Source organism: Amaranthus tricolor, chromosome 17 (genome assembly GCF_026212465.1).
Source record: "Amaranthus tricolor cultivar Red isolate AtriRed21 chromosome 17, ASM2621246v1, whole genome shotgun sequence".
NCBI lineage: Eukaryota > Viridiplantae > Streptophyta > Magnoliopsida > Caryophyllales > Amaranthaceae > Amaranthus > Amaranthus tricolor.
This window is the reverse complement of record NC_080063.1, coordinates 15006034-15029619: the sequence shown is the minus strand read 5'-3', so window position 1 is coordinate 15029619 and position 23586 is coordinate 15006034. Positions and strand designations below refer to the sequence as shown.

Below are 23586 nucleotides of genomic sequence, written 5' to 3'. Positions count from 1 at the left end.
TTTCACAAAATAAAGCAAAACTACTAGGACATAGTATGTTTTGAAAAAGCCCTTCGTAGAATTTATGGAATTGAGATTTGTTCAAAATTTTGTTTGACTAAACTTTTGATCAAATGTTGATGATAAGGTGATATCTTTTTCTTTTGATTTTAATTACATTATTTGTATAGAAAGAGAGGGACTAAATCTATGTATCCGTTGAAAAGAAATTCAAAGTTATGGAAAGTAATAATGATAAGTGAATTTGTTTAACTTTCATCTTATGTACTTCCCATAATTACATTAATGCAATCGTAAACCTTTGTAAAAGCACCATGCATCATGCCCATGGGTGCAACACTATTACCTTTTCCTACTATTTTTTTTTAATCATCATTCATATGTAATAATGATGGTAGTTTTGTTCAATTGTGGAAAATATTTTATGAAAAATCAAAGTTAATAACACATCATTTGAGTTAGACCAAGATGAGAATGACTATTAAAATAAATGTCGCTAAATATATACTCCATCTTAAAATAAATGGTGAATGAGTTTTGAGCCGATCTTAACTCTTTTGTCATGTTGTCTTCTAATATCATATCAAGAAACCAACTCAATTAAAAATTTAAATCGAAGGTTGAAGGCTTGAAACTAACTGTACTCTCTAATATAGTCATGCATAAAGGTGTTCAAAACAGACCTCATGAATTGAAATTTACCCGATTTTATTACCGAATTCGATTTAACCCGACTTCATAAATGATTTACAATTATGTAAAAAATTATATTGTCATCACAAAACTCAATTTCAAACTAAATCGAAATACGTTAACCCGAAATTAACCCGATAATTCAAATAAACTAGCCATGCACAATACAAGTACTATAGGATAGGAGTACTATCTAGCAAAAACTGGCCCTTGAGTACAATCTCTCCACCTTGCAGAACATGGATTTTTCTTATGAAGATAGAGAATTACTCTATTTAACTCTATGAATTATCACATTTTTCTTTTTAATTAGTTCTTTTTATTTTGCTAAATATTTTGTTATGAGAACGTTTCTATCATTTTCGTTTATTTTAGTTTACATATTTTAATTCTTTTTTAATATTATCCATATAATTTAAATAATTTTATTATTTCTTACTTTTAAATAAAGTTTCTTTGTTGCAATTTAAAAGGAACTGAAATTGTCGAAGTTATACAAATTACAAAAAGGAGCTATTGAAGTGGATGGGTAGTGAGCCAAAGGAGTAGTGGTTACTGGTTAGTATAAAGTTGAAAGGAAAGCAAGTAAAAGCAAAGGAATAAAAAGGAAAAGTAGAATGTCTTTTGTAATATAATACACACTTGTGTTTTTGGTTGCTACTCTTTTTGTATTGGTGCCGCTTTTTTACCCAACTCACTTACTATTGTCCATAGTAAACCAACCTTTATCGTTCATGAAATACTACCTTCGTCTATATCAGAATGCATTTAAAATGATTTGGGTAAAATTTTAGTGAAATAGGAAAATAAATACGCAAATTAAATAAAAAATAAGTGGATGATAAAATTAAATGGTTAAAATAGAGAAATATATTATAGGTTTGTAAATAAGATCAAAAGAAAATAAGTGAAATTATTGCCAAAATAAATTATGCAAAATAAATGAAATAAAGTAAAATAAAAAAGATATGCAAATTGAGAGGAATATAAAAAGTATTGGAGAAGGTATGAGAAGGGTGGGAAGGGAACAACTAAAATTGAATTCAAATTTTGTCTTGAAAAAATAGTACTTTATCTTTCAACTGAAACAAAACACAATTCTTTATAAAATCTGTTTTTCAATCAAAAGTAAAGTATCAAACTTGTATATAGACAATGAATCTTATAATTAAAATTCTTAAGCAATTAATGACTTAAAAACAATATAACTAATGAAATAATAGATCCTTTTAAAGTTCACAACTATACATATACATTAATTTTAATATTTAAAAATTCTCAATTTAACAGAGCTCTATAAAATGATATTTTGAAATGTTTCACTCTTTTATCAAACCACATAATAAGCCTTGAATGATTTCTTATATTGCATTTAATATATAAAGAATATACAAACTAGCTTTAAGAAAACTAGGATAATTACAAGATAACTATATTCTTAAACTATACAAAATACGTTGAATATATATAACACAACACAAATATATTATTTTATTGAATTAATTATCAATTATAGTCTTAAAGTTTTATTAGATCTGCATTTTAAGTTTCTATTTCTTTAATTGAATTTTAATTTAATTTCTTCTTTTTATTCTTTGTGCACACAATGAAGCTATGGTATAATGGAGTAATCACCAATTAAAGATTCTCAGCAAAGAATACAAAGCTAAAATACATCTAAATCATGGAAACGTCTTTAATTTCTTCAATTTTACTAATCCAGGATTCTGACCAACATTTCTTCAATTTCTTCAATTTCTCCAATGGAGGAATCTCACCAACACTTCGTCAATTTCTTGAATTTCAACAATGGATTGGAGATATTACCTACAATTCTCATTTCCACAATCATCATCACAGAATTCAAGAATATTTTGCATTACCTGTAGAAATTCCATTCGAAGAATCTGTGAATGTTAAGCTTCATCAAAACCTAGCAATTAGAATATTGAAGTAGAAGATCAATGATGGCTTCGAGAAGAAGAATATTCTTTATTACGCCAAATATCAGAATTATCTCTCCAAATTTAACATTTTTAGGAGGAATTAAATAGTCTGCGCAAAATTCAAAGCGATTCTGCTCATTTTAATGTCGATTTGAAGGTAACCCTAACTAAAATGACGACGTTTTTAGAAGATAAGATTAATAATTTAAATCAGATTTTTAGATTCTTTTGGTACTAAGTTGAATTCAGAGTCGGAGATGGCAAGTTTGGGTCCCTCTTCTGATATTCCTTCTCTTAGTTTGGTGATGGTGGTAGTGTTGGGGAGGGGAAATGGTGGTGATTGGGGAGGGTTAGAGAGAGGTTGGAGAAAAAGGGTTTAATTGGGGTAATCGGGTAATTAAGTAAGATTAATGAATTTAATTGAAAATCAAAGGTTATTTATTTTGCTCAACGGTCATTTAGCAGATCATTCGGTGAAGTAGCTGTATCGATGTCGTGTTTGATAATTTGAAAACTGTTGCTTGTAAAAAAAAAACTTCAAAGCTGTTTATCCTAAAATGACTAAACTTCAAAGCTATAGTTGATAATTTATCCTATTCTATTTTGAGACAATACCTAAAATCTTGGAAGAGTATAAGAGGAAGACAATTCTTAAAATGTTTGCAATCTAATATACTTACAAACTCATTTATAGTTATATTAGTCAAGTATAGCGGTTGAATGATGTTTTTTATCTCTAATATTGTTAATAAGGGGTTTAAAACTTATCAATAATTTTTACTCTGCCGCGATCAAATAGTGGTGTATATAGTTAGAGCCCACCATCTGTTATTTTTCTGGAAGGAATATACAGTGAAGAGTCTTTGTCAAACAACTTACCCATCATGCTTTAACCCTCTTCAGTCTTCTCCATTGTCTAGGGTTTAACACCTTGCATTTCCACCATGACCATTATCTCTTTAGTGCTCCCCATTAATTCTTCAATATATGACCTTTCCTTTAGAATTTTAGACCATATTGTACTTTCTTATATTTATTAACTACTCCCTCCGTTCCTATTTGTTTTTTCACTTTGGGTATTTCACGGGAATTAAGAAAATTAGAATCTTTGGTGGTAGTGGGTATTATTTTAATATGTAATAGTGGGAAGTAATGATTGTATTGAAATAATAAGAGAGAAATTAATTGTAGATATAATTAAATAATCAAAAAAAAATCTGATTTTATTGTAGAGAGAGAAATTACATGGAGGGAAAGTAACCACCTTCCAAATTGGGAAAGTTTACATTTTTATTTCTAAAAAAAAGGAGGGAAATGTAATCACAAAACTGAAATGATCATTGTACAATCTCCAAATGAATTACTGTCTGAATTGCATTGGACAAATTAGAAATACATGGATTACTAAAATGAATAATTACAAGTACAATCTCCAAAAAAATGACCTTACAAATTCCTAATCATCTTATTTAAGCTGCTGATCTGTTGATTGAAGCATAAAAATCAAAACAGCAGCCTCACAGTACATGGATTACTTTCCAGCAACCCAAACAACCACCATATTATTGTCCAGCCACTATATTAACCCAAACAGCAGCCTCACAGTACCAAAAACAACTGTCCAGCAACCTCATTTGCATCATTAGCCCAGTAATGGCTTCAAACGATGAAGATGAGGTAGAGGGGGCTTGGTATTTTGGATCAAATGCATACCATTCACAGTCAAGCTCCAGTTCTGACGAGGAACCACAAGAAATTGATGCACAACAAATAGAACAGCAAGATCAACGTAAAACAAGGCTTACGAACGAGTTGAGGCATCTCATTTTACATGAAATGTTGTCACTTAAAGTAAGTGACTCACTCCCACATGGTACATTCGTACGAATAGCAAACAAATACGGTTACACACCAAGATCAATTCGAAACTTATGGAAACGTGCAATTGAAACCAAAGAAGAAAACAAGCCTTATGTTGTCGATTCAAAGTACAAGAATTGTGGAAGAAAAAGAGTTCAAGTGCCACCAAACGTACTTGAATCAAAACCAATGGGTGAACGTACATGCATAAGAGATTTTGCAACATGCTTAAACTTGGCACCAACAACGGTTTGGCGATTGATACGAAGGGGGGAGATTAAGGCACATTCAAATCCATTACACCCTTATTTAACAGATGCAAACAAGGCAAGAAGGGTTGAGTGGATTTTAAGTCTCATTCAAGAAGATACAATTCATCATCATCCAATGTATAAAGGTATGTATGACTTCATACATATTGATGAAAAATGGTTTTACTTAACCAAGAAGACACAAAGAGTTTATCTAGCACACAAAGAAAATATTCCATATAGGGCGGGAAATTCATCAAAATTCATTCCAAAAGCTATATTTTTAGGGGCGGTTGCAAGGCCTAGATGGAATCAATATGGCCAATGCACATTTGATGGGAAAATCGGAATTTTCCCTTTCATAAGTAGGGTTACGAAACCTTGATGTAGCATCATCCTCCATCGCCTTTTGATATGCCTCAAGATCTTTTTTAGTCCATTTAAGAATTTCATTTGAATAAGAGTGTGACTTCCCATTAATGGAACAAGAACAAAATTCTCCACGGTCACACAAACCGTCATAAAGGTATGATGGTATGGTCGAATCACTCTTAGATTCGACGGTTGTCATGGACAAACAAAAGCTTCAAACAGTAACAATGGAAGTCGAAGAAGAAAGCAAAACAGAGGGCTTGAAAAAATCAAACTCAACCAAAATTCAAAAAACGAACATCAAAATGAAGACCAAATTCTGATCTACATTTTAATGCAGTAAAAATGGAGTAAAAATGAGGAATGAACAGGGGATAAAAGCTAAGAAAGCCATGGAAGAAACTCAAGGAAGAGAGAGAAAGCAACGGCTTCTTTTGGGGAGAGGAAGCAAAATATAATGATGAAGTTAAATGAGACTGCACACAAACCGTCATAATAAAAGAATCCAAGTAATAAATTAGGGTAAAAGAGGGTATTTGAGGGGTATAAATGGGAAAAAAACTTTCCAAAAATGAAAAGTATTCTAAAGTGGAAAAACTTATGGAACTACCCGTTTTAGTAATGTGGAAAAACAAAAAGAAACGGAGGAAGTATTATTTAACCTAGCTAGCTAGATCAATAATTACAAATTAATAAGCTTTTGTCATCATGCATGCACTTAAATTGAGTCCGGTGACCATGTTTAATATTGTAAAGGAAATACTCAATTAAATGTTTAAATCACTTGGCCAAGAAGTGGAATTTTTCACACTTCAAAACAAGTTTAACATCAACATTGTATTATGTGGCAAGAGAAGGTGTTATATGGTCATGTTGTTAAATTAGGCTGGATTTATTGTTAATGCCAGCATATTAATGGGAAACATGTGGTGCACACATGAGTGTTACATGCAACCCCTACTACCCCACTTAATCCCACCCTAACTCTCACTCTCCTATCTGGCAACCCTCTTGATGGCTTCATTTCCTATAGCACTCTTGTTGAAAGCCTCTAATATCTAGCTCTCACCCGCCTAGACATTGAATATGTTGTTAACAAATAGTCCGAATTCATGCACAAACCCACCATCACACATTGGCAAGCACAAAAATGTTACGACTCAGCTACTTTAAGTCTCAGTCTCTCATCACACACTCCCTTATCCTTTAAGGCGTTATGAGACGCAGATTGGGCTGGGAATCGTGATGACTTTATTTTCACAGGTGCACATATTGTTTACCTTGGTGCTAATCCAATCTCGAGGAGCTCAAATTAAAGAAACTACAATTTGTGGCTCGATCTTCAACTAAAGCATATCATTTAGTTGCTCAAACTGCAGCACAACTTGACTGGGTCTCTCATCTCCTGGTAGAAATTGGTTTCCAACTTCTTTACCCTCCAGTAATCTATTTGTGATAACATTGGTACAAGAAGACTAAGTGCCAACCCAGTGTTCCAATCGCATATAAAACATTTTAGAGTGGACTATCACTTCATCTGAGAACATGTTTAAGGAGGCAAACTACGACTAGCTGATATGCTTACCAAATCAATCTCTAGACCACAACTAATTATGTTAAGTTCTAAGATTGGAGTCTCTACATGGTCGTCCATCTTGCGGGATCATGTAAAGAAAAATCAAAACTGATCTACAATCATGGGCGATCACCTACAATCAATGCATATTTCCGACCATTCTTTTCCTTAACATCTCTAAATTCTGCATTAATTAATGATTCAATCCTTTACATCATTAAAAGCACCTAACTATACATATAAATTCTCTACCTAAATAATAGGCATGTTTGAGTCCTCAATTACGTTAAGAACAATTTTATCAACAGGATTGAAAACAATTCTATACCCTAACGACTCCTAAAGGTTTCTTAACGAAATGATCATAAATATTCAAATTCAACTTTTCTAGCTAGCAAGTCCTTACAAAATTTTGAATAATCCAAATTTCATGAATAAGATCAAAATATATTCAAAAAGGCATCGTTAACTGAAGTCCTATCATCATTGACATAAAATTGACGTATTGAGACTCCTGCATAAAATACCATATTATCGGTAAAAAAAATTTCAAAATAAGCGGTGTCTAAGCCTAAGAATCAGACTTGTTCGCTATTAAAAAAAAAATCACCTCTTGGTTCGTTGTTGATAACATCGAACTAACGAAGTTTTTTTTTTACTTTAAACGTCATGACATTGTTTTCTTTTGTTCGCTATCAGTAACAGGAACAAAGAGTTGACTTTTTTGATAAGCTTTTTTGTTCGTCGTTAGTAACAACGAACACATACATGAGCTCAGCTCATAAAGTCATTTTTTTTGAGAATTACAATTTCCAAAATTTTATTTTGAGTTTTTTTTAAATGAATATTTCTTTCAAATTTTCTAATATGTTCCCAAGCGTAGCACATTTGGATCATTAAGGACTTCACAAATTCTTGTGAGAGACCATCTCTAATTGAGCCGGCCTATTATTTATTTTTTAAAATATTATAAATAGGCATTAAGAATAATGTAAATAGACATTTAAGATATTGAAGGTAGGCATTAAGGATACTGTAAGTAAGCATTAAGGATAATGTAAATAAGCATTAAGAATACGGTCTTGGTAGCAGGCTAGCAGCCAACTTCCGGCTTTTGCCTTAAGAATGTCAACTCAAGTTTTGTTATAGAAATTTAGATGCCGCTTTAGCCCAATGTAGTCCCTTAGATGGCCGACACGGCCCAACTTATATTCATTCTCCAGAGTCCCATATGTAAATCACATATTGTAGTATGAGACGGTTTCATCGTGAGAAACGCTTTATATATGGATTAAATAGCTTAATAATACAAATTATTAACATATGGACCTTTTATTTTGAAGTCGTTTTACTGAAAGACGAAAACTTAAAGTAGCTTTATATAAATAAGTATTCCTTTCCCTTGGCCCAATTTCTAATGTTACTTAAACTATATAATGACACTGTCTCATAGTGAGATCAATATTATCAGGGTGGTCTAATGTATATTTATTTTCTTAAAGTGATCGATTACTTGTAATTTTAAAGTGATCACATACAATTTTAAAGTGATTATTTTCCATAATTTTAAAGTGATTACTTATAACTTTAAAGTGATCGTTGATAATCTTATTAAAATGATCAATTTGAAAAATAAGATAATTATATAAGTCCATCACATATTGAGACGGTCTCATACAAGAAGAGCTGAAAATGATATATGTAAAATAATTGTTATATTTCTAATATAAATGATATCATTTTATTACAAATTCTTATAAGAGATATCTAACCATAAGACACGCCTTATAAATGAAGTAAATTGTCCAATAGAACAAATTATTAACGTATTATTTTGAGGTTATCTCACCAAGAGACGTTCTCTTACAAAAATAACTCTAATTTTAATTTTAATCACTTACAAAGAAAAAGACTTTATATGGGGCGAAGGGAAAATAAATTGATTCAAGTCTCGAGATGTTTTAATCGTCTGTGATAAATAATTATCTCCAATCTACATTCTTCATAGATAGTCACTGGCAATTTAATGGGGCTGGGGTGTTACAGAATCACCCAATCTATCTACAATATGACCCAACTCACTTCTTAGCGGATGGTAATCAACTTAATCAATTATAAATTAAGAGTCATCATTATCATACTTAATGTATCCCACTCGTAGAAATTATAATCAAGAGTGAACACATATTAATTGTGTACTTGATCAATAACTAAATTCAACATGATTTAATTCAAATTGAATGTAACCTGCAGGAAATTATTGAGCAGCTTTTAATAACTAATTAACTCGTACATAAGTCGAACGGATTAAGTATCTCAGATACCCGGTTGGCCAATTCTACTTAAAAGTGTTTTATCTAACTAATGAGGGCTTAATTAAAGCAATTTAACTAAAAATATACCGAAAACAACAAGCTCTTAATTAAGTTAATCAAAAATTCTTGTGAGAGACGGTCTCTTTGAGATATCATTTTTAATTGGGCTAGCCTAATATATATATTTTGAAATATTGTAAGTAGCCATTAAAAAAAGATGTAAGTAAACATTTAAGATATTGTGAGTAGTATTAAGGATGCGGTAGGTAGACATTTAGAATAATGTAAATAGGCATTAAGTTTTAATAGATCGGGCATGAGAGACATCTCTCAAGAAACTAGCTGTAAGTTAATTGTCATTTTTTGTACTTCATATGGCCTTATAAGACCAGTAACAAAATGTCAATGTCAATGTCGGCAACCTAGTATCTCGCACAAGTCAGGGTCTAAGGAAGAAGGGTAGCGGACAAAGCATACTCGTGCCCCCTTTAAGGAGTGAGCAAGGAGAAATGCACATATGTAGAATATCCCAAAAGATAGGTTCCTGTAGAGAAAAAAGTAAGTGACATATAACCGCCTAGAAAAACACTTGCAACTTACAGTATATATTAAAACTGAAACTGAATTGCGAAAGCAAAAGTAAATAAGGGACACAAAAAGGACATATACAGCTTAAAAAGAAAACAAAAAAAATACTAAAAAAACACTCAAAAATCTAAAATATAAATATGACGCATCCAATAACTTCTACTCTTGTGCAAATCAGTAACAAAACGGGGTATAGAAAATATACGAGTATGAATTATTTATATAGGACTATTTGCTTTCCTTTTCACAAAGTTTCAAACAAGCTGGACAAGGCCTTTGATCACATCATTGTAAAGAAATAAAAAGATAAAAATAAAGAGAACAAAGAGAGAAGGGATGATACGACAAAAAAGGACAAAAAAATGAAAGTCATATCATATTTCACAAATTTGTTTCGTTTTTCTTTTTATAATTTGATTTAATTTTTCTATATTTATTTTTGGTTATAACTCGCACTTTTTCTTTTAATTTTCATTAATATATTTAACTTATATTTTCATCTCATTTATATATTTTTTTACCTTCTATATAATATATTCCCTCCATTTTAACGACATTGTCCCATTTGATTTGGACAAAAGTTTAAGAAAGTGAAAGAGACCACTATAAGATGGTAAATACTTTGCTATATTATTAGTACTGGTCAAAAGAAGTAGAAGGGACCACTATAAAGTAAAAGTAAGTAAGGGTAATATTAAAAAAGAACATAATTCAAATAAGAAAATGAGACAAAGTGAATAAAATAGACAAATAAGAAAATATATATACTGGAGCAAAAAAAAGCTTAAATTTAGCTTGAAAAGGTAAAGCTTGATGGCTAATGTGGACCATTGATTAGGAAATTAAGATATGAGTTGAGAGGCCACCACGAAGCCATGCATGTTATTAACTGCGTATCCAACAGAAGAGAATGGCCTAAAGCTTTATATGGCTGTCATTTGTAGGAGTAACACACGGGTGGCTTCTCCTGGCAGATGCTATAATTGATTGGAGTATTTAATTTATTGAGAAATCAAATCATAAAAAGTATTTATTTATTTATCTTTAAATTATAAAGTAGACCGAGAGAAAGAGGTATGGTGAAAATTAAATTCAAAATCTTAACGAAAAATTACTGAGTGAACAAGGAAAATTGAACGAGCATGGTAACCTTGGTTAGTTGATTTGATGACAACTTTTTCTTTCTATTAGCAAATCGATTTGTCTAATTTATGTCACAAAGTAGGGTTAAATGTATTAAATATTTTTTTATTTAATCTTTTGGACATTTATTTTCTTAAATAAAGTAATCTTCTCTTAATGCAGTAAAAAAATTACTATATCCAAAAAAAAAAAAAAACCTCAAAATCTTATTTCAGCGTCTTGTATGTATTTCTATACTAAGTCAACTCGACTTTATTAGCTCATACTTTCCAAGTCAAGTCAACTTTTTGTAGTGAAAAGTTATGTGCTTGAAATATCTAACTTTTTCTTACGTGTGTATTTAAGTGAACAAAGATTAACTCTTTCTTGGCACACTCACAGTAGGTGGTTGCAAATGAAAAAATGACAAATGAGAAGATATATTCATACTAAATTAATCTCTTGTCCATTGAAAGTGCAAAAAAATTATTAATATACATGTTTTTGAATTTATTACAGTATTACATTTTAAAAAAATATCACTTTAATTTACTTATAATATAATAAATTTAAAAAGACAGACGAATAAACAATAATCCAACTAGAAGCTAATAATACAATCAAGTTGCACAAAGGTAGACAAAGACACCTTGACCGGATAAAATCTACTTATTTCTAATGAGGTTGACCAAATCAATAAATAAACTACTTTGAATTTTCTGTGAAGAATGGTTATTAATTTATTACATATATATTTATTTAATATAAAAATAATGAAATTGATTGGTACGGTACATGTATGATGGATCTGAGAAGCAAGTTCTTTAATTATTATTTTATGGGCATGGGCATCAATTTTATCGAATGGTTACCCATATGTTTACCGAAAATTTTAATAAAATAAGATTATTTAACAATTTAATTTTAAAAATAAGCTTCGTGAAAACTTAATTCTCAAAATAAGCGTCTGTATATCCAAACCTAGCCTTGGAGTAAGTCGTTGTTACTAACAGCGAAAGACAAAAAAAAATAAATAAATAAAAGTTAGAAGTCGCTGTTACTAACAGCGACTTTAAGGTTAACTGATCAACTCCTTAATCTCGTAGGTTGGAATGAGGAAGTAATTGAGAACTGAAAACTTAAAATTCATTAAGTCGCTGTTACTAACAGCGACTTAAAAAAAAATTTTTTTTTTAAGTCGCTATTAGTAACAGCGACTTACTCCAAGGCTAAGTTTGGATGTACGGACGCTTATTTTGGAAATTAAGTTTTCATGAAGCTTATTTTTGGAATTAAGTCGTTAAATGATCTTATTTTTTTCAAATTTTGTATGCTTACCCAAGTGAGCTTGTTGACTTGCATGTTGCATTGCCCTATTTTGAATGCTATGACTTGTTCTCATCATCTTATTACATCCACCTTCCTAATAAAATTGGTTGAAAGGTGAAAGCGATCGATCAAATTGAACCAAAATTAATTGAACCAAAATTAATTGAATCAAATTAAATTAATTAATTAATACTGATATATATTTGGCTAATAAATTAAAATCGCTGATTGATGGAGCGGTAAGTTTAAGAAAACGTGAGAAGAGCAAATTAATAATGATATGAGCGGGTTGCTTAAGGATAAAACTAGTTAAACACGCTAAATTTAGGAATTTTTATGTCCTAGACCATCCGTATAATATATTTTTGCTTTGTTTATTATTTGTGTTTATGATTATTATTTATTTTTCTTTTGTTTACGTCACCTTATCACTTATCTTGTCTTGATACTTGTCTTGTTATTGTTTTCATTTGTAAGTCACTCTCGAGTTGAGGATTTTACTCGCCGCAATCTCCTTATCTCTTTTTATAAGGGTATAAATATGATGTTGTCTTTTAACTCTTTTCAGATTTTGATCGTAACTTTTTAAGCGAGATACACAAAGTGTGATTATACGATTAAAAAATCTTCTAAAAAGTCTTATTAATTAATGGAGTATCAATAACTTGATTGTGTATATAATTTTTATGGAATTATGTTTATTATCTCTTGGTTTAACCTTATTATTATTCCTTGATATGGTCTTTTCAATTCCTTAGAATAAAAGAAGCTCAAAAGTCAACAATTTCATCGAAGTCTAAATGTAAATCTGATTTATGTCTAATGTGGAATACTTTGTCGACAAACTTGACAATAAGTCAATAACACATTTTTACCTTATTTAATTATTCGTCCTCCTCAAACATTTGTTACATTATGCATTTTAGAATTATATATTTTTCGAGTTTATTTTATATATTGCGATTAATATGTAAGATTAAAAAATTAACTTATTTAATTGCATATTTTTATAATATTAATATTTAATAAATAATTTTTAATTATACATAATTTATGATATAAATAATTAAAATAACACATTAAATTGTAAAAAAATCAAATATAATAAATATAATGAAAGCAAATAAATAAGTGAAGCTAGTAAACTAGTTGAACAACCTAATTCCATAAAATCCTAATTTCCGACACACGTAATTTTATGTTATCATACTGCTTGTCAAAGAGGCAGCAGAACATGACGAAAATTAGGCACCAAAACGACCTTTATATATGAAGCTTTTTTAGGTTGTACTTCTAATTATTCTTCATATAAAGGCACTAAAACGACCATTACCAACATACATAATTTTATGTTATCATACTGCTTCAGAAATAAAGCCTTTATATGAAGAATAATTAGGATTTGTATCCAAAGACCAAAATATATGTATGTTTGGTGGTACAAAAGATGAGAATTGAAATGTATATGTCAAATGCTTTGTACAATTTTAATTATTTTATTTTCTTCATAAAATTCATTCAAATACATTATTGTTGGATGAGTTGGTATTAGTTGATAATAAAAATTTATAAATAAAATTTTTTTTTATTAAAGTTTCATCACCATGGAAACGATATGAAGCTTTTGATTAAATTTTACACTATAAATCATTTCTATTACCATCATTTAGTATCACTAATCAAACGGGTCATTACTGTTTTATCTAACACATGTATATTGAAATTTTAACCATCACCTTAAATTTTTTTTAAATAGGGATATTTTAACGCTAATTAATTGGTAGATAGGTAACTATTTTGCTTAATGGCTTATTGTAGGGGTGTTTACCGATCCAAACCCGGACCAGACCGGCTGGAATCTATTGGATTGAAAGACCGGAATTTTGAATGTGCTAAGACCGAAGACCGGACCGGTTCCATCCGGTCCGGTCCTGGTCTAACCCGATTTCCTCTCGATCTAGTCCGGGTTTAGATCATTTAGACAGGATGTAATTTTTTATACCAAAAATAAATTAAAATGAAAGATTTTAAAATAATTTAGCAAATCAATTATTATAAAATTAAAATATTTGGGTTAAAATTATTTTGTTATATAATAAAAAATTATTATATACATAAAATTGTAAATATTAGTCCTCTTCAAAATTACTTTTATATATATCCGGTTTAATCCGGTCTAACCTTAATTTTTTGGGGTTTAAATGGTTTAGACCGAACCGGATTGAAAAACCCGAAATGAAGAATAAATTAGACCTGGAGCCCAAACCGGATGCAACCGGTCCGATCTGATTTTAGTTCGGTCTCATTTTGCACACCCCTTAGCTTATTGTGGATCGACAAGTCAAACTTAAAACTACTCATCAAGTCATTAATCGTGTACTAGTAGGTTTTTGTTTTGAATATGTTTTTTGAGAATTAGATCTTGTCTTGATTAACCTTAATTACTATAAAATAAAAAAATTCAAAAATATTATCATTTTAGAAGAGAACGAATCTCAAATGGAAAGCAAGTGTACCCTTTAAACTAGCAAGAACATCCCAACAATAAGGCGGTAAAAAGGTTGGAACTTGGAAGTTACAACATAAAACAGCCGTCACCGTTTTCCTCTTGTCCATTTTCCAACCAACCAGTCAATAATCCATTTTATTTTATTTTTTTAAAAAATATTTATTCCATTTTTCCTATAAAAACTTCATCTCCTTCTTCCTGAATCAATCTTCCCACACAATTCCCCCATTTCTCTACACAATTTTCTCTCTCCACTTTTCTCCTCCAATCACCATTAATGGAGTCATCATCTTCCTTGAATTTAGATGAGCTTACATCAGGTGCAAGCGGAAGAATTATTCCTCTTTTTCATCGAGCTAAATCAATGGCGGTTTTTGTTATTCCTTCTTATAATTTTCTTAAGAAATTCATTATTTTGTTTTACTCTTCATTTTTTTGTTTCCTTCTCCTTCTGCTTCCTCCTTCGCATCGTTTTTCTTCCTCATCCTCTTCTTCGGATTCTCCGCCGGTTCCGAAGCTTCGGAGAAGGAGATCGTTTGAAGAAGAGGAGGATACTCTTCGTCGTCGTGCGATTGCTGAAGCTTTGGAAATGGTTCCGATTTCTATAAATGGAAATTTTGAGGAGAGAGAAAATTGTCGTTGGAGTACTTCTATTTTCTCCGGTGTGAGGAAGAATTCCCTCTTTTGCCGCTCTTGGTTTCCTGTTTCCGGTAATATCAAGTATGATTTCATTCATTTCCTCTTTTTTGTTAATCGTGATTAAGATGCGATATGTGACTGTTGAAAATGAGTTTTTATGTTTCTATCAAAAACGTGATTTCTGGAAATTATCTGTCTTTTGATTTCAATTTGATTGTAGGGTTTAATTTATTGTATCTTTAAAAGTAAATGAATTGGAGTATTTTGTGGGTGATTACTTGTACATTGGGAATTATTTAAATAAATGATGTATACTATTTTGTTTTATATAAAGATGTGAATTAGATAAAATAAAATAATGTTTCATTGAAGTGAAGAAATTTAAGGGTTTCATAGGTTTCTGAATATTGGCGGTTTTCGTGGAATAGTAATTGAAATTGATTTGAAAATTCATAACGAACATTAACATCATTATATTTTTCTGATAGAATTATTGATTGCTAATAAGGGATGATCTGGTGGGTATGTGATTTTAAATTGGGAGCTTGTTAAATTGAGTTGGATATATTGTGAATGCCAGCATATTAACGGGGAAACACGAGGTGTACACACTTCGTAAGCCAAGGAGATATATATATATATATATTAGCTTGACGATGTAATTCTATTTCGGTATTCAAATTTGCTTTCACGCGTGATTTTGAAGAAGAAAGGCTGAAAATGTGTCCACTTAGGTTCAATTGATGTGGTAGGACTTAGGATGATAATTTTTGAGCATTGAATTGTCTTCTTCATCCAATTAATTATCGAATCAAATGTTCTCATTTTGAATTTTTGAAAGAGGGGTTTAACTAAATCTAGCCATTGTAATTGGACTACAATGGCATCTTGTTTGATCTTCTATTGTATGCATAAATGAATGATTCGTATTAAATGAACTTTCGGTACAGATAATGCTTGTAAACACTTGCTGGTGTATTGCCATTTAAAATATTTGGTGATAATTGGCGGTGATTCGAATAGATTGAATAAAGGTTGGGGAGATTCATAAGATGAATACGTTTTGCTGGGAGTCAAATTATAGTCTTTGACAGACTGTTTTGAGGAAGAGTGTGGAATGTATGTGCATCTTGTGTTCTTTCGTTATGTGCATCATTAGATAACTCAACCTAGTTAAATAAGATTGTTCCAAATTTTGAATTTTCTACAAAATCCAGCCCTTGATTAATTTAGGTGTAATAAACTATGGACATTGGAATTTTGCTGGTGTAATACATGACCACCTCACCTCTTGACTTGGTCTTTTCAATTTAGCTTAGTGATTACCTAACAAGTACAGTAATGTTTTTAAATGCCTAAGTGGCTTTTGATGTCAACTTGCCATATATGCTCTTGTGTATCATCTCTTGTCAGGCTATAAAGACGGGAATTTTAAGCATATATTCTCTGCTTTGATAGCAAACATTACTGGTATCATGATTGTTGAGATTTAGAAGCTGCAATCCTGGAATTTCTTTATTTTTTAACTTGGAAGAGCAATACTTGATGCATTTAATAAAACTGAAATTTTATTAGAAACACGTTTACAAGTGGCCTCTCTATCTCTTAGGAATACTCTTGGTACAGAGATTTCAATGTAGAACGAGGGTGCAAAAAGTAGAGAGATAACGGGCAATTGGTAGGTGATTGTGTGACCCTACTACGGAGAAGTACAGAGAAAAAATTTGCTATAACGTATAGATGATCACTGAACCTCCCAAAGAGGTTCAGGATGGATGGAGTAATGTGGAAATTCAAGTGGATTCATGGTAGTATAATTGTATAAATATGAACTTCATCAGTGAATGTTGTGGATATGATATTACCGTAGAGTTTTTCAACTAGGAGTTTCTTCATTGATTTTGGCAGCTATTTGGCTTCCAAATGCTTAGATATTTCATTTCAAGTGGCAAATAACATGAGTACATAATGACATGAAAAATTAGAATTTGTAGGAGTATAGGATTTAGAATATGAATGAGAAGGACAAAATATACGTGGATGATCATTGAATTGCCTTTCATAATTGTATAGTTGTAATTAGTATTAGATAGAGACATAAAGTCGAATAAAGTATAATCTTTGTTGTCAATCGCCCACATTAATTTGTTTTTGCTCATATAGTTGACCTCTTATGTTGGGGTTAAGGCTTTGGCATTGTTGTAGGTGACTGTGTCTGCTCCCAGTCTGTCTCCTGATGACTCTGCATATATATGCCGTCTCGTTTCTGAAGCAAAATTACTCTTGGGATTATTGAGATAGTTGGCACTTTTTTATTGTTTGTCAAATATAATAATTCTTGCATCTTTTCAGGGGGATTATCATAATTATTCACGGACTTAATGAGCATGGGTAAGTACTCAGAACCCTGTCATATTAAATTGCTGGTCTGTGCAGCTAATTATTTCTCTCAAAAGAGCTTAATTGGTTATTTTATTTATTTGCAGTGGAAGATATTCTCATTTTGCAATGCAATTAACCTCTCGCAACTTTGGGGTGTATGCTATGGATTGGATTGGTAATTTCTTAATGTCGATTGTGATTAGTCCACCTCTTTTACCACTATTTTTTAGGACTTTTACCTCTATAATTTATCCAAGGCATTGAAGTGGCATCGGTAGTTTGGTGATCTTTGTGGTTCTCAGTTCTATGTTGTGACTGTCTTAATTATATTGGTCTAAATGGTTTTACCTGATTCATTATTCCTTGTTGAACATATAATCATATAGGTTAATGAGACCAAATAAAAAAAACTTCAAAAGGTTTTGTTTGCCTGAGACATAATATAAGTGCCTCTTTTTTCTTATGGATCTGATAGTTCTTGCAGTCACAGCCTCACAGGTCTTTGATTATTACTTTCTATTTTACAAAAGTATTGCATGTTGGAAATTTTGAAGTTATCTGCTCCAGATATTATTTCAAATGGCAATTGCCACATTCTGGTGTTTTTCAAAATTATGGTTAAAAAGTTAATTGTGTTTGATCTAGAATATATTCACTAAATTTTTTTGTGATCTTGTTACTTTGTTAGGGATCTAATTGTTATTTTTCTTTTGTAGGACATGGTGGTAGTGATGGGCTACATGGTTTTGTTCCCTCTCTGGATCATGTGGTAGCCGATACTGTAAGTTAGAGCCTTTTCCCTTTCTTTATTCTCTTGATGTCATTTTGTAATTTTCAAGCATACATTTTAATAATGTATGAAGTTCTTGACTTGTGAACATAGAGTCTCTCTTGACTTGTGAACATAGACTCTCTTGGCAAGTTTATAGTTACTAAGTTCATTTCTGTTATAAAAAGGCGGCCTTTTTGGAAAATGTCCAAGCTGAATATCCCGGGGTGCCTTGCTTCTTGTTTGGACACTCTACTGGGGGAGCTGTGGTATTAAAGGTCAGTAACCTTACTTTCAATAGTTTATATTTTGAGGATTTTACCTTTTATCCAGGATCAGATAATTGGCTAAAATTAACTAATAATGCATATATTATCTGTTTTGTTCTTGTACAGGCAGCTACGAATCCACTCATTGAAAGAATGGTTGAAGGAGTCATATTGACCTCACCTGCCTTGCGTGTTAAGCCAGCGCATCCTGTGGTCAAGGTAAGCTTTCCCCAATAGCGCTTTAAAACCTTTATTTGGAATTCTATGGGAATGGAAGGATAATCTATCACTTATCCTGATAATGGAGGCTTAGCTGAAATCCATTGTTTGGTTTGGTACTCCCACTCTATGAAATATTAACTCCATGCATAGACATGGGAAAATTGTGGAGTGAACACTGAATATACTGGATCACGTTACCATGGATGACTTCTGACATTGTGATAGTGACTGTCAACGAATGAATAGAATAAATAGTATGTTGCGATAGGGGATGGGGGTTTTCTCTAGATAGCTTCACAACATGCTATATGTTTGAAACATAGACATTACGTCTTTGTCATAGATGAAGACCATTTTTTTAATAAATGAAGTGCTTATATTCTTGCTGCAGGTTATGGCACCTGTGTTCTCTTTAGTTGCACCAAGATTCCAGTTTAAAGGTGCTAACAAGAGGGGCATCCCAGTTTCCAGGGATCCAGCTCAGCTTCTTGCAAAATACTCCGATCCACTGGTTTATACTGGTCCGATACGTGTCCGAACAGGACACGAGATCTTGCGAATCACAGCATATTTGACACGCAACTTCAAATCCATCACTGTGCCATTCTTTGTACTTCACGGAACTGCAGACAGGGTGACTGATCCACTGGCTTCACAAGATCTCTACGATCAAGCAGCTTCCAGGTTCAAGGATATAAAGCTCTATGATGGCTTCTTGCACGATCTCCTCTTTGAACCTGAACGAGAAGAAATTGCATGGGATATAATCAACTGGATGGAGAAGAGGCTAGCCGCTTCAGTAGACTGATTTTAGCACCATTCCGACTTTCAACATTTTGCTCGGGTATTCTCCATAGTTCAAAAGATTTAAGGCTTCAGTAGTTAAGATCAGAATCGTCGTGCCATGTTTAAAGTATTCTTTATCGGTCATTAGTTGTCACACGAAAAGTGTAAGTTGAAACTAGTAATGTGGCAGCCAAGATCAGATGGAGGTAATAGTATTGTTCTTAGGGGAAGTGTGGGAACTGTATATACTATACATAAGAAGTGGTCCTTTAATGATAGGTATTTCAGGCAAAGTTGCCTACTATAACATCTGTTGGTGACTGTATTTATTACTGCGTATATGTATATGATATGGTATGATATGATATGAAATTCTCATTCCAGTTTGAGGATGTTATCTTGCTTGCCTGGATTTCTCTGTGTACTTGTATATCAAATAACTGGCGAACACACGACCTTGTAGCTGTTCTCGTGGGTTCTGTGAGGACTCTCCGTGTTATCTTTGAGTTTTGGCTTCTTATTTCATGTCTAAAGATGCCATCCCTTGGGTTTCCACGCTGATACGTGCACCAGGCTAGGCGCTCCATGGCTCGCAAGGTGGGTGGCAGACAATTCGATATTCTGCTGGTTCTGCTGTTTGTAGGCTTTGAAACAGCCTTCTGTTCTGTTCTTGTTTTGTTAGAAGGCTTCCCTTTGCTTCTTCTTGATCTTGCCTTGCTTCCATGTTCATGATTAGTTCATTTGGGAGATGATCTTCCTCTTTCAAGCAATGATCAGCAAGTTTAGTAGGCTTAGTACAAGTAGATTCAATGGGCTTAACTAGTGTCTTGATACAATTATGCACTTCTTATTTGATATTGGATCGTAAGCTATTCATAATTGTATCATAATGTCAATGCAAACCTAAACGAGGATGATGAATCATTTAGGATGTACCCTTTTGATTACAAGTTCAAATGGAAAAGAAAACAAAATGGAGTACAAATCCAAAGGGCGGAAGAGTACAAAGCGCGAGGTCAGCGACCCGCAACGCCTTTAGGAAACAAAAGATATTATTATTATTATTATTATTATTATTATTATTATTAGTATTATTATTATTATTATTACAGCTGGCATTGGACAAGACGGCTTTATAATGAGACTGTTTATTTGTGCCAGCCCAATTTGCGCGTGTAACAACTTGTGTATTTTTTTATTTTCTAGACATTTTTCAATTTTGATCTTATAGGTATCAATTTTGATCTTAAATGTATCAATTTTAAAAATTGATACTTTAGTGTCAAAATTGATAAATGTTCAGAAAATTAAAATGTTGTTACATGCGTGAATTTAATCGACCCAAATTGACGTTCTCATAATGAAACCGTCTCGTCCAAATTTTTGTGTTATTATTATTATTATTATTTTGAAAGAAGAAAAATTGCATTAATTTCAAAAACCAAGACAAATACAATCAAAATAAGGCCAAGAAGAGCCTTAAGAGGAAATTAATGAACGACTAACAAATCTTGGTATAATTTATTGTATTATTATTATTATTATTATTATTATTATTATTATTATTATTATTATTATTATTTAATTCGTTCATTAATTAATCGATTAATATCATTGAGGAATGTGATGCTCCTCTACCCTTGTAGCCATGCCTTCAGCAATAACCTTGATAGCACCACAAAAACCTTCATGAGTAAATCCTACAAATGGATCACATACAAACGACCACACAAAATTACATCCACTCTTTTCATCATCACCGTTGATTGGAAATAATTTCATAGTTGCAATGTATGATTTGAGACCAAGATTGTTTTCAAGTACTTCATAGGAAAGACACATCTGTGATGGATCAATCATAACCAGCCTTTCCTTAGCATATTGGACATCCCCACCAGAATAATGTGTGGACTCACAACACCTGATTAGACCTGGTTTTCCTGGTGTGCCTTCTACTTGGTAACACTTATCAAGGCCAGGAAGAAATTTGTCTAAGGCACAGAAATCTTCTATGAGCGGCCACACTTGTTGTGGTGTGACTGTTTTTAGGTCTATTGTGGTTTCTCCTTCCCATTTGATAGGTTCTTGCACTCCCATGGTTTTCTTTTTTCCTTTTTTTTTTTTGATTTAGGTATAATAGAGAATTCCTACGAACAACAGAAAAAGAAATTAAATATAAACCCGAACACAAACATAAAATGGAAATCCTTCGACCGTTAAACTAATCCATAAATCTCTTTGTTATCTCTTTTTAAGGAGAAAAATAGTAAGGTTTGTTTGAGGTAAATTGATGGATTGGACAAGAAAATGAGAAATGATATGGGTGTGCTTTTATATCTAAAGACCATCAAGGCACCAACAGTAGTTGCTGGTTGGAAAGAGGTAATTTTGCATAAAATAAGTATTACGAGAAAATGGTTTATAATTTATATCATAATTATTATTAATTAATTATGGACTGCTTTGGATTTATTTAAAGTGTCCGACTAGACAACTACGTGGAGCTGGAAAAAAATAATGTTTCATATATTAAACGTTGGAATTTCGATGATATATTATTATATATCTAGTTGGTAGAGATTCTTATAATTATTGAATTTTTTAATTAAAAATTCATTTTTCTGACCTATTTTCATTTACAATCATAGGGCTTTATATAAGAATTTTAAGGTTAAAATATTAAGTGAAAAATAAATACTTCCACTGTTTTCTTTTATTTGTCTGGTTTAGATTTTTTAAAAAATTGCTACAATAGAAATTTATGTGGCATTTATATAGCAAATAATAGCAAAATAAGAACAAAAGGAGTGTATACATCCATAGATTCAACAAGAGCAAGTATAAATTAAAAATCCCATCATTATCAATTAACAAAGCATACATGAGGAGCAAATTATTCGTTGATGTTAGCTATATCAAATAAAAGTACCCTTCTTCCCAAATCCCAATACATAAATTTACTACTCATTAGATTTTTAAAGTATATATTAAAAATAAAATATATTCATGTATAATCTTATTAGATATGTTTTGATGTAAAGTTTTTTAATATATAATTTTTATAATTTTTTATGATGTGTACTTCGATATATTACGACTTAAAATTTGCTAAAAATTGCGTGCAACAAAAAGAAACGAAGGGAATACAATATTTCTATTTTAAGTTACCTAGACAAATTTCCTACATTTTCTTATCTTAACAACCTTGCATTTTCTCCTCTAAACTCATCACAAACTCCATCTTTCTCTTTTTTACATCCAAATCAATTCTCAATGTTAGATCGCAAAACAAATTTACAACATCCACAAACTCAACTTCTCTCTTTAATTCATTCCTACTTTTCATCTACTTATTTTCTGTGCTATTCTCACAATAAGAGCCAAATCTTTTAGAAAGTAATATTCTCCAATGTTCACCAAGTAGGACTCCATTCGTTTCATATTGTTTGTTCCATTTGACCAAAATGATCAAAAAGCTTAGTTTTGGTCAATATGTAAATATGAAATGAAGGTAGCAACTAAAGTTTCTTGGAATAAAAGTCTCCTCAAAGAAATGAGCAGTGATGTGTTTTTATGTCAAAAAGTCAGAAAATCGCAAAATTTCATCCTCCAAATGTAGACCAAAACCACAACAATAAAATCATTCACACCAACCACTAAAACACTTTTATTTATATAAGAAACGCATAAAATTCAACTTTCAGCACACCCAGCCACTTGATGTTTCACAATAAAGACATTCTTCTCCTGTTCGAGTCTAACGAAATTCGGTAAACTTCAATGCAGGAGATATTCTAGTTCACAGAGCCTTCCAATTACGTCTGTGGCCACTGAAATCGAACTGGGGTAGTAAATTGATCTGAGCAGTGACAATCAATAATATAAACACAAAGCCACTAATAAAACTCAAACTAGTAATTTGAATCTAATTACACCAGCAGAAGCACATACACTAACC

The 23586-nt window shown here is 31.6% G+C and overlaps 2 protein-coding genes across 2 annotated transcripts; both read left to right on the top strand.

The window, feature by feature from the left end:
• Nucleotides 1-4292: 4292 nt before the first annotated feature.
• Nucleotides 4293-5135, top strand: LOC130803787 (uncharacterized). Its single transcript, XM_057667989.1, has one exon. It carries the CDS (start codon nucleotides 4293-4295, stop codon nucleotides 5133-5135), a length of 843 nt encoding a protein of 280 aa, XP_057523972.1.
• Nucleotides 5136-14589: 9454 nt separating this feature from the next.
• LOC130804578 (uncharacterized) lies at nucleotides 14590-20025 on the top strand. Its single transcript, XM_057669058.1, has 7 exons — nucleotides 14590-15281; nucleotides 17553-17591; nucleotides 17687-17757; nucleotides 18299-18363; nucleotides 18540-18629; nucleotides 18747-18839; nucleotides 19234-20025. The coding sequence occupies exons 1-7, from the start codon at nucleotides 14839-14841 to the stop codon at nucleotides 19648-19650; spliced, it is 1218 nt and encodes a 405-aa protein (XP_057525041.1). The 5' UTR covers nucleotides 14590-14838; the 3' UTR covers nucleotides 19651-20025.
• The last annotated feature ends 3561 nt before the right edge of the window (nucleotides 20026-23586 follow it).